The sequence below is a fragment of the Panthera tigris genome, chromosome B4, assembly GCF_018350195.1.
Source record: "Panthera tigris isolate Pti1 chromosome B4, P.tigris_Pti1_mat1.1, whole genome shotgun sequence".
NCBI classification, from domain to species: domain Eukaryota; kingdom Metazoa; phylum Chordata; class Mammalia; order Carnivora; family Felidae; genus Panthera; species Panthera tigris.
Window position 1 is genome coordinate 100,385,126 of NC_056666.1, and position 13,125 is coordinate 100,398,250.

A 13,125-nucleotide genomic window follows, 5' to 3' on the forward strand; every position below is an offset into this window, starting at 1 on the left:
ACATCAGGCTCTGTGCTGAGAGTGCAGAGCCTGTGTGGGATTCTCTCTCTTCCTCTCTCTCTCTGCCCCTCCTCCACTCATATGCATGCCCCCTCTTTCTCTCTCAAAAAGAAATAAACTTTAAAAAACAAAGGAATTGAAATAAAGTAAGTAACTGCAAAGAATTATTTATTTACTTACTTACTTACTTACTTACTTACTTACTTATTTATTTATTTAGAGTGTGTGAGCAGGGGAGAGGGCAGAGGGAGAGAGAATCTTAACACAGCCTCCAGCCCAGCACAGAGCCCAACTGGAGCTCTATCCCATGACTCTGGGATCATGACATGAGCTGAAATCAAGCGTCAGACCCTCAACCAACTGAACTACCCAGGCACCCCATTTATTTTTTACAAAGAATTCTTTTTAAATAAAGTAACAATTCCGAATTGGATTCTGGATTCTGTATAATTTGTTTTTCCTTCTTTTTGGAGAGAATATATGTTTTTTATTTTATTTGAGGAAAATTAGTAAGCTTTATATATGTATGTATAATAACGATTGTGAACTATAGTTAATATTTCAACTATATATTTGAATATCAACCACTTTCTTAAACATTTAGCATGTTCTTTTTCCTGATATTTTTAACTTAATTGCTGTTAATTGTTTCCTACCTCTAGGCCAATATCCCAGTAAATACAAAGTACAATCATACCTAGTGTTAGAAAGCATATTTTGTAACAATCCTTTCATAAATTTAGTTTTTATTACCTTCAATAATCTGGTCTTTTTTAAAAGGACTTTCCCCTCCATGTTTTTCAATCCCATTCTAGAAATTTATTAGAAAATTACCACTTACAGGAGCATCTGGGTGTGTCAGTCAGTTAAGCATTGGACTTCGGTTCAGGTCATGATCTCACCATTCGTGGGTTCGAGCCCTGTGTCGAGCTCTGTGCTGACAGCTCAGAACCTGAAACCTGCTTCAGATTCTGTGCCTCCTTCTCTCTCTGACCCTCCCTTTCTCATGCTCTCTCTCTCTCTCTCTCAAAAAAAAATTTTTTTTTTAATTATCACTTATAGTAATCAGTGGTAAAATACCTAACAGTGGAACAATTTTATTTTTTATTTTTTAAAGGTTTTTTTTTTAGTGTTTTTATTTATTTTTGAGACAGAGAGAGACAGAGCATGAGCAGGGGAGGGGCATAGGGAGGGGAAGACACAGAATCTGAAGCGGGCTCTAGGCTCTGAGCTGTCAGCACAGAGCCCGACGCAGGACTCAAACTCACAGAGTGTGAGATCATGACCCGAGCTGAAGTCGGACACTTAACTGACTGAGCCATCCAGGCACCCCAATAGTGGAACAATTTTAAAAACTGGTAGTTAGGCAAATAATATACTAAGATATGAGACCATTTTAAATAAGAACTCTTTTTAAATCTGTTAAGACCTATTAGATTAAATGATGCTCTAAAAATTGCTTCTATAAAAAGAGAAAAAGGAAATGAATTAGGGAGAATCTTATTCATCTGATCTCAGTATAATCATTTGAAAAGTTTATTTTGAATGAGATAAATTATTGGAAAGTTAGTAGATACACCCAAAGTAGCTGCTTTATTAATTATATTTAAATGATTTTAATATAAAGTCAGTTAAACTGACAGATGTGGATAGACACAGACAAAAATACATGGAATGCCTCTGAAAAATCATATTGCCCAATTGATTGTGTTAGCCATGTTTCAAACCTAGCAAAACATTTTGTGAAATCATATCATAGAAACCAAATTGTACAGCATTCAGCAATATCAGCATCACTTACTGATCGACATGAATGATTAAATGTCAGTCATGTATATTGGGTGCTATGCTAGATGATTGGCTTGCAGTTTTTACGTAGTATTTTAGCAAACCGACAAAGGAATGGGGTCTCACTGAGCCTACCTGGAGAAGAACCAGTGTTTGGTCTCATGTTTATCTGAGTCAAGACGAAATTGCTTAAACTTACTAATAAATAAGCTTAACAGAAGAATTCAAGTCTTTGGATTTTCAACCCCTCCACCCCTCCTCCTCCTCTTTCTATTCTTCCTCTTTGTCTTCCTCTTCTCTCTCTCTCTCTCTTCCTTCTTTAATATTTTGGTCCCTCTTTCTTCCCTCCCCCCCAAGCTTATAATATACATTATTTTTCTTTAATACCATACTTATTTTTCCTATGTATGGAAGGAGTATAAACTTCGGTTAGTTTGGCAGAAGGTGTGGGTATGTGAGCTAAATAAGAGTGTATAGATTTGTGGTAACATTATGCATTTGGCAAATAATTAGTTGTTATAAGTAACTTTAGTCCTATATAGAAGTATGCGTTATTTAAGTTTAGAAAAATTTTATAACCTCATAGTAAGATTCTTTGTTTTGTTTTGTCTTCTGAAACAAACTGAAAAGTAAGAACTCATTAAAACCCACACAATGTATCTTCAGCTCAACAAATACTGCGGTCATATTTATAATTTTATATTTGTAAAAAATATTAAACAATATTTATTATTCTCTAATTACCAAGCCAGTTAGAATAGTAGAATTTTAAAGAAAAAATAATTTTTTATCTGATAAAATACTAATGGATTTTCCATATCTATATCCATACCTATATATGTATATATATACACTATACGTACACATCTGTCTAATCACACATACACACATAGATTCTGTTATAGAATATATATGTTTACATAAAGCATTTCTATTATGGATATAATATAATATATATATTAGATATATCCACGTATATGTAGATATATACACATACACACATACACGGATGCCTAGTATGGAACTCGGCTCTTTATAAATATCTTTAATCCTTGTATATTATGTGGAAAATATTTTTAATCCCATTTCATGGATAAGGAAGCAGAGGCTTCAGGAGAGTAAAAACTTTGCAAATTTTTTACCTTGTATAAGTTGCATAAGTAGGATGCTAACCCAGTTTTACTTGACTGAAAAACTTTCAATTATTATACTTACTGCTTAATTAATAAACTGACTCCTTGCATCTAACCACAGACCACTCAGCACAAAAAGAAAGGGATGAGTGAAACAAAATTACTATCCCCTCTGCCTCTCTCTATCCCACAACACAAAGTAACTTGAAATGGAAAAGGGAAGTGGGTGGGTTAGCATTGCAGTGACAGGAGGCAACTAACCAAACTGCATGTTTTACCTTCCTTCCCCAAAGTCTTAACAAATCAAAACTCAGAGGGCAAAGCCTGGAAACATGCCTGCTCACGGATCCCAGCTCATCCTTAGCCTTGCTAAAATTTCTTTATGTCTACTGCTCTATCGAGTAGAAAATTGTTTTAATTACCTCTGGTTGCTGTTACAAATTATCACAAACTTGGTGGCTTAAAGCAAAAGAAATTTAAGCTCACACAGTTCCGGAGGCCAGAAGTCTACAATCAGTATGACAAGGCCCAAATGAAGGTATCAGCAGTTCTGTGCTCCCTTCTGAAACTGTAGGAGAAATCCATTCCTTGTCTCTTCTAACTTCTGGAGACTGCCAGTATTCTTTGGCTTGTGGCCACATCAGTCATTCTATATGTCAATATGCCAGCATATAAAAGTACATTGGATATTTGAGAATTAATTTGGAAGCATTTAAACTTTGTGAACTTAGACTTTATACAGGACGAGTGGATTTTGCATACTATTTCTGTCTTTCCCTTCAAACTACACAATTTCATCTTTACATTCAACCAGATATTTATTGAGCACTTATTTTGTGCCAGGCGCTGTGTCCTGGCTATCTGTCAGTCATGCAGAGAGCTTGAGTCAGAGGCTGGAAATGTCTTAGTCAGAATGTCTAAATTACATGGAAGTGCCTGGGTGGCCCAGTGGGTTAGCATCTGATTTTAGCTCAGGTCATGATCTTGCAGTTTGTGAGTTTGAGCCCCACATCAGGCTCTGTGCTGATAGTTTGGAGCCTGGAGTCTGCTTCAGTTCTCTGTCTCCTTCTCTCTGCTCCTCCCCCATTCATGCTTTTCTCTCTCTCTCTCTCTCTCTCTCTCTCTGTCTCTGTCTCAAAGTAAATGAGCATTACATTTTAAAAAAAAAAATTTTACCATTTATTTATTTTTGAGAGACAGAGCGAGACAGAGCACGAGCAGGGTAGGGGCAGAGAGAGAGGGAGACACAGAATCCAAAGCAGGCTCCAGGCTCTGAGCTGTCAGCACAGAGCCCAACGTGGGGCTTGAACTCACAAACCAGGAGATCATGACCTGAGCTGACGTCGAATGCTTAACCAACTGAGCCACCCAGGTACCCCTAAAAAAATTTCTTTTAAATGAATGTCTAAATTACAGTGGTAGAAAGCTTAGTGTGGAAGAAAGCTCAAGTTCATTGGAGACTGACAGGGTTGAATTTGAATTCTGGCTCTGCTATTTTATTAAATATTTTTATTAAATATTAATATTAAATTTATTAAAAGTAAGTTATCTTTCCAAGTCTCTATTGAATAGGAAAAATTGTATAAAATTTACTGGAGTTGATGGTGAACATTAAAAGGGTTTTGCATTTGGAGTAAATAACCTATGTGCTTAAAACTCTGTGTGAACTCCCTGTGCTAGGTCATTGAGAGGTGGAGAAAAGTGGCTTCTAAGCCATTTTCCCTGCTTCCATTCGTGACATGTAGTATAGAGTTTTTTTCCAAATGGGGCTTTTTTGCCTAGTATGTTGTAAAGGCAATATGTTAAAAATGACATTTTAAAATGAAATACACTAAAGTATAATTTTGAAAAATCAGAGTGCATTGCAAAGAGTATAAATAGAAAATGATGTGTGAAACTTTTATTACTATCAATAAATCTGTGTATGTGCTGTGTGATCATGTCTTCAGAGCAACACTGCGCATTTCTTTCTTTTGCATAAAACACACCATTAGCTCCCTGGGCTTTGAGATGAGCCCAGACTCCCACCAGGGCACGGCACATGTTTTCCAGTAAACCTCTGTCTATCTCGATGGCCTTCTCTCCTGGCACCAGATTCTCCAGATTTCAAGATGCTTATGCCTGGAGTCCCTGCTGCATGATCTTTCGTCCTACTTTGGATCTTGAAATGGATTGAAGGTTATCACTTTTTGGAGTAGCCTTTATTCACATTGGTAAACAATGAAGTAGTGAAGAAAGATTTAGGTGACTTTTACTCTCAGTATTCCCAGCTCTTCTGAATTCTTTGTCAGCCCTTTAACTTACGGTGTTTCTCAATCATGGCCAGTTCAGACAGTGTTCCTTCCTTGGATTCACCTCATACCACATCCTCTTATTTGGTTAACTCTTCCTAACCTTTCAGCGACTAGCTCAGTCTTCCTTTTAAGGAGAAAAATGTGGGGGTTAATGACATGGCTCTAGTTTTGATATATTCTCTCTTTGTGACTTGGAGGCTGTCAATTGAATGCTCTGATCAACATCTTTCTCAGTATAAAATGGTATAGTAATGGCGACTTCAGATGAAGATATCTTTCTAAGTGTTAGTTAAGTCTTAGTTACTAATAACTTTCTCCTTCCCTAGTTACTTGACCTCTGGTCAGGAATAGGCCTTTGTTCATGCTTCTCCAGGAGTCTATGTTTTTCTGGCCATAACATTTCTTGCATTACATTGGAATTGCTTCTCTCTCCTATAAAACTATATATTTTTAAAGACCCAGGCATGCTCAATGAATAGTTAATTGTTAAATCCATGAATTAAAATAAACATGAAGAATTTTAATCAATGCAGAAACATGACTGCATTTTTAAAATTCTCCAGATGAATTTATATCTGATTAAAACCTTTGGCTAAAATTTATATTACTGTTTGAATTTCATGATGGGACAGGAGTTCACTCACACTGAGCAATTTTACCTTTTTTTTTTTTTTTTTTGGTTGAAATCACATTTATTTCATTTATATAGTGACACTACCAGTACACATTTATAATGAAAAAATAAGATGTGTCGTTAATCAAAAATAGCGCAAGTCACAAGAGAATGTACCATCCAGAGATAACAAAAGTTAAATTTAGTCTATATTCTTGTAGACATTCTCTATGTATGATTCATAACAGCATTATCTGGCACTTCAGACATGCCCTAACCGGGATGCATTGCATTTGTAGAAAGAACTCAAACTTTGAAGGATTATGTCTGCTACCTGGTTTACAGTTATTTAACTTTTTATACTGCAGTGTTTTCAGAATCCAAGGGGCAATAGAGGCTTTTCAATTCCAGCTAAAATTCAGCTTTGTAAACATAACTGCAGAGAGTAAAGACTGGCATGCTCTTTTCTCATGGAGCAATTTTGCTCTTGGGAACTCTGATGGGCGTGACCGGCCCTCCTTCTGATACCTGTCGACCTTATCAAAGTCAAACTTAGCCCGCAAGTTTAAATGATTGTTCTTCTATGAAGCTTTTCCCAGGTCTGTAGTGAAAATTGATAAGTCCATTCTCTCTACTGCCATAAAATATTGTTTACAATCCTTTTTTAGAATTTATCATATTATGCCTTGTGTTGTGATGATTTATGAATCTTTTTTTTTTGTCTCCAGCTATTTTACAAGCTCACAAAGGCAAAGACTTTATAATTCATTTTTATATCCCTTCACCATCTAGCAGAGCTCTTTGCATGTAATAAACAGTCAATCGTTGCTGAATGAATTTCTCATTCATTGTTAAGCGTTGGTGCCGATGTTAAATATAATGACAAACTTGGGGCGCCTGGGTGGCGCAGTCCGTTAAGCGTCCGACTTCAGCCAGGTCACGATCTCGCGGTCCGGTCAGTGAGTTCGAGCCCCGCGTCAGGCTCTGGGCTGATGGCTCGGAGCCTGGAGCCTGTTTCCAATTCTGTGTCTCCCTCTCTCTGCCCCTCCCCCGTTCATGCTCTGTCTCTCTCTGTCCCAAAAATAAATAAAAAACGTTGAAAAAAATTAAAAAAAAATATAATGACAAACTATAAAGTTGATATTAATCATACCCAGATATTTAGGACCTAAATATATTTTTTCATTAAGTATCGATAACTAAAAGTGAAAGAAACATGTGAATGGACAGGATAGAACCTTGTTAATATTGTGAAAGATGCCTCCAGTCAGACTTTCCAAAACAGATTATACCAGTTTCATGGTAAAAATACTAAAAGGCTAGGTGTTATAAAACATGCAGCTTAAAATGTATGAGTTCAATAAAGAAATGTGGTAATTAAAATTCTGCATTTTTTGGAATAGCTTATGAAAAAATATAAATATTTCCAATATATCCTCTCACTACATTTAATGTTGAAAATATATATTGACCCTCAGGGTTAAAAAATTTTGAAGGCACAAATACACTGATGACTATCTACAGCTTTTGTAAGTGAAAATAATGAAAACCCTTCTCTTCCTCATTTGAAACCCAATTTGTGATTTAGCAATATGCATGCTCATATTTAGCAAGTTCACAAGGCTCAAGATGAATGTACATTTATACAATTAGATGATCAGCGAAATTTGTTTTTGAAAAATGCCTTTGATTTTTCACAAGAGTGTGGAAAATATTGCAAATGAGTCAATGCTCTTTAGAAAAGATCCAAGGGTCATGGCTATGTCTTGAAATTTATGTTTGCAACACTGAGCATAATTCCATGCATAAAGTAAGTTGAATAAATGCTTGATGAATGAATAAGTTAAGGGTTTGATTTTATAAAACATAAACACAATTAAATGATAGTGCTCCAAAATACTAATATTAATTATACAAATAGAAACTGCTGAGGTAAAAATATGAACCAATTTCTATTGAATTTGTGTCTTCAGTAAGGAAAACATACAGCAGTCTATTTTTGTATTTATTCGAGGAAAATTGTCTTTTTGTTTAGACATTGTGATAACATCAGATATTTTCATACAACCAAAGCCTCAAGGCTCAGTGCACCCAAACATTTTGAAACCTCCGACTAGATCTTATTGACTGGATTTGGAACTTAGAAATTGGATGTTATTGAGTAGATTTATAACTTAGAAACTTTGTTTTATTTTTATTACAAAGTCAATATTTTTATGTATTTTATGTAGCCATGCTTAAATTGAACAGGAAGAGGGAGGCACTATGGGTGTTCTGGGTAATGAAACGTAAGCCACAAATAGACCCAACAAATTGTGCATGACGTAGTAGTAGGCAAATAAATAAAAGTCTTAGAGTGACTAGGAGGTATGGATGGGACTTTTTCTTGAGCCATATGAGAAGGGTGGTGCCCACAGAACTGAGAATGAATTTTTCTGTATTCCTGCTCTACGGGATCTATATAAAATACCACAGGCATAAGATGTAAAATGCATGAATTCTATAGTATCATGGTCATCCTTGACTCCTCACTTCCTCTTACAGGCCATATCTTCCCACCATATTTCTTTAACTTATGTCCAGAATCTGGCTCACCTTCACAGCCACCACCATTGTCTTAAACACCATCGTCATTCACTTAATTACTTGCAACAGCCACCCATCAAGCCTTCATACAAGGCACCCATTATATGCCTATATTTTCAATAAAATAGGGGCTGATTATTTTATTTTTATTTTTAATTGAAGTGAAACATACATAAAAGAGTGTAAAGTACTCTAATATGAATTGAGGTTAATAAAAACATGGAAAGTATAAAAAATACTCCAATCTCAAGTATATAGGTGATTGCTTTTTTAAAATGTATATACCTGTGTTGTCACACTCGGATCAGAACAAAGGACACTTTCAGCATGCCTGGTCCCCTCCTGCAGATTTCCAGACTTTACCCTTCCAAAGTTCATCACTATTCTGATTTTGTTTTCATTATTTACTTTTACACATCTTGGATTTCATGTAAACTGGGGATTAGAAATATACACTCTTTTATTGGCTTCCTCTGCTCATCTTTCTATGAGATCTCTGCAGGTCAGTTGCTTAATCTGTAAAGAGGAGGATAGGCTGACCCTGGGAGCTAAAATTTGACAACAAATTGATGTTCAGCCCCAACCCACAGAATTTCTGATTTATATTGTCTGGAGTCAGGCACAGAGAATTAGTATATTTTTAAAAATCCCAAAGATAATTGAACCTGTATACTATGAATCAAATGATGTCTCTCCCCTCCCCTTTCCTCCCCATTTCCTCCTTTTCTCTTCCCCCACCACCCCTCTACTCCTTTCTTCCAAAAGTACAGGGATGGGCTGGCCACTGCTCCTTTTTACCTCTATTCTTCCTGAAGTGTGCACTGAGCACCTATCAGATACTAAACACCATCTTAGGTTGCTGAAACTACATGAGTCAACAAAATGTAGTTCCTATGTTCCAGGGGCTTGAAGTCTCAAAAACCCCATGCCTGAATATATAAACAAATATCATTGAATATATTATAATAAAGTAGGCTTTAATAGTCCTACTGGAAATTAAGTATTCAACTACTTGTTCTATTGCTGTTACTTAACTACTATACCAGTAATGCAGAACTGAATTAACTATCTTGAATTGTTGGTACTCATAATGAATAACTATAAAGGAATATCCCAAAATGTTGAATGCCCCTGATAAATCGCTATGTAAGGAATACAGAATGCATTTTAAATATTTTTTTCCTCTACTCTTTTAGGGCCCTTTTATTTTCCTTTCTAATTTATGGTGCATGCTGAAAGAGCTCTTGGTCTCTGATACCCACTCCAGGCACCAGTTTGTTTTTAAGTGGTTTCAAAGGTAGCCAAAAAACAAAAACAAAAAACAAAAACAAAAAACCTATCTTACATTCTTAATTACAGACTCTATCTGTTAACCTTTTGTGGTTCTTACAGTGAATTAATCTGTTCAGGTATAATAAAAATAACTGAAATTTAGGCAATAATAGCCTGTGAACATTTTGCTGTAAATTACGTATAAGTTTGGATCAGGAATCTTCCTATTTTCTGTAAAAGGTATATAATTGCTATGGAGTTAACAACAGCAAGACTATTAGGGTGAATGTTTGAAAATATTCAGTTCAATTCTCTTTCTCAGTATTAGACCACAGTAATTATTTAGTGTGTTTTTTTTACTTGTTTGTAATGGTCCTGGAAAAAAAGTTCAAAAGAATATTTTAGATGGATACAGTAGAATATCATCTTTTTCCCATTTCTTTTCCTTCCTCCTCAATTCCTTCCTTCCAAGTCTTATTTTATAGTAGCAAAGTGAAATGTAAATAAAGAATGTAAAATATATTTCAGCACCTTAACGTTATTGGATATTCACATGCTAATGAGCAAACAAGGTGTTTGATCCTGTTGGACTTAGTGACTTCAAATCTATTGTTTCAATAGAATAATTTAAATAAAACTTACTTTTTGTTTTTTAGTAAAACTTATTTTGAAATAAATCCGTAAAATCACTTTTCACAAAACAAATGTGTAGATCTTGGCTGCATTTTTAAGCAAAGAATATCTAATTGAATGTTATTAATTTAGTTTTGCATAAAATTACATTTAAAATGGAATGTAAATTGTTGTCCATTTTATAAGGACAGATTTTTAATCTCTTTTTTTTTCTTTTTCTTTTCTCTAAGAGACACTTTGACCTTGCTGTGAAGCTAAGCTAGAGAGGACATTGGCAGAACTTTGTATGTCCATATGCATAGATTTGGATGATAATTTAATATGACAGAAAACAATACCTTGCCAAGGATTAACTTTAAATCTTCTATTTACTTTAGAATTCCAAGATTTATGGAATACCAAAACAACCCAGGGAGATGACTCATAAAGAAACAGGACTTTCTAGTTTCCTATACTCTTTTACAAATTCTTAGCTGTTTAACTTTGTTGTATAACATGATGGTCAGTATTGAGGTCAACCTGTAAAGTAACATAAATCAGTCATTTGGGTTTTGTTTGTTTGTTTGTGTTTTATGTTTTTTGTTTGCATATCATTCTAAATGGTTACAAGCTAGTAATTATATCAAAACAAACTGTTTAAAAGCCATGGCATGACATTTTTTTTTCAGTTGATTTATTTATTTGGAAAGAAAGAGCAAGCAGGAGAGGGGTAGAGAGAGAGGGAGAGTGAGCGGGAAAGAGAGAATCCCAAGAGGCTTCATGCTGTCAGCACAGAGCCCAACGTGGGGCTGGAACCCATAAACTGTGAGCCGAAACCAAGAGTCAGCTGAGCTACCTAGGCACCCTGGCATCACAATTTTACATTACAAAGACAATACCTATATTTATTTAATCAGAGGAATATACAATTGTAGAAATACAAATACAGTTTTAAAAATAAAGACTTGCTATGATTTAAGATGAAAATTCGCTTTATTTCTTTCATGCTGTATCAACCCTTCTGGCATATTACCAAATCTCACTGATTGAATCTCAATTACCTACATCCAAACATTCTATAACTTGCATAAGCAACAGTTTTCTTCTATGGATGCTTTCGTTGAGACTTATTGGTGAAGCACAAAATCCAGATTTATGTTAAGTAGGTGGGTTGCTAATTTGTAAGAATGCCATTCTTGATCGGGCCTCTATGAATTGTTTGTAAATACCACACTGGACAATGCAAGCTTTATATTTGTTCTTCAGTTAGCCGGAATAATTCTAGTTAAACTCTGGTACAAAGATCTGTAGTATGAAATGAATGTAAAGTATTCATTCTTTCTTTATCTTACTCTCTGGTTTCATTTTAGCTCATTTGTTTATTTAAAAATAACCCTCTAAGTTGCTTTTTCACTGCTTTTCATATTACAGATTGAAAATGTTGATGTCTGCCTTAGTTTTCTAGCAGCCAGAGGAGTAAATGTTCAAGGTCTATCTGCTGAAGGTAAGAAAAGGCATAGTTGTCACAAATAACACCTAAGTTTGTAAAAAAAAAAAAAAAAAAATTTTTTGTATTACAAGAAATGCAAAGTGGGAGCACAAAGTTTCTTAATATATAAAGGAAATCAGTAAAGTTTCCAAAATAATAGAAACATAAATGCAGTGGTTATTAACCTATGCTTTAATTATTTATATATGTTTCATATTTTGCCAAAACTGTTACTTACATGCATAAGTGTATGAGAGAGGTGTAGATTAACAAAAAATCTTTATGTTATTACCAGTGTATAGTATTTTTGGAGTCTTAAGTAGAGGGATAGATGTATGCATAGATAACGCTGTGTAATAGTGGACCTAAATACAGGTAAAAATAGTATAATTAATTTGAAAATATTATTTTGTCAATAAAATTTCTATTGGTAGTCCTAGTTGAAATATTTGGTGAGCTAAAATTACGCATCATGAGGTCTTAAATAATTAGCACTAACAATACTTAATAACTGTTGTATATAAAAGCTTTAAAGTCATTAAAGGCTTAAAAGGTCATCATTAAAATACAGAAAAGTGGGAAAAGACTGAACTGGTACAGTCATTTTTTTTTTTCTGAGACTTTCTCTTTCACATATATTTTTAGGAAAACTTTTCAAGTGTTATTAATGAAATCTAGTTAAAATTATGAAATAGCAAATCCTTTGAGATCTGCATTAACAAAAACCATCTTATTAGAATGTTAATTTATATATAAAAATTCTGCTTAATACTTGTATATACTCTGACAATTTAGATCTGTTAATGTTTCTACTATGATTATTTTCTGCGAATAGCCTTTTACCTGACACATACTAGAAATATCAGACACCTCTGTTTTAAAATTTTTGCTGTCATTGGAAAAAGGAATTATGTGGCTTCTGAAATACAGTGAACATTTAGTAGAATTATTGAGCTTTCCCAATTTTTCTTCTATATTTATTTTTGTTGTTTTAAATTTCTTTTATCTTTTACATTTATATATGTTGCATAATATTAAATTACTCATTTGGTGGCCAACAAGTTTAGGTTCAAACCTAACTGATGGTTCTATAATTTTGAATAAAAGTGATAAAATTCCCCAGGAAAATATTTCACTTTTTTAGTGGTTAAAAGCAGGTTAGAAAGGCTCCAGTTTGTTCCTTTTATGTCTCTTCCTTTTCATGGGACATCCTTTATTAACACAAACCCATTGGTCTTCATTTATCTTCTAAAAGTATATGAATGCTCAAAATGATTTTCTAAATTAATTAAATATGCATATTAATAAAACCAGAGATTTTTTAAAACCGCTATGATC

At 34.3% G+C, this 13,125-nt stretch overlaps 1 protein-coding gene across 1 annotated transcript in view; it reads left to right on the forward strand.

The window, feature by feature from the left end:
• Positions 1-13,125, forward strand: part of NAV3 (neuron navigator 3) — a 588,388-nt gene that overhangs the window by 344,219 nt on the left and 231,044 nt on the right. Inside the window, exon 4 of the mRNA XM_042992807.1 lies at positions 11,730-11,802. Coding sequence (XP_042848741.1) covers positions 11,730-11,802 — 73 coding nt within the window. The remainder of the gene's footprint in view (positions 1-11,729; positions 11,803-13,125) is intronic.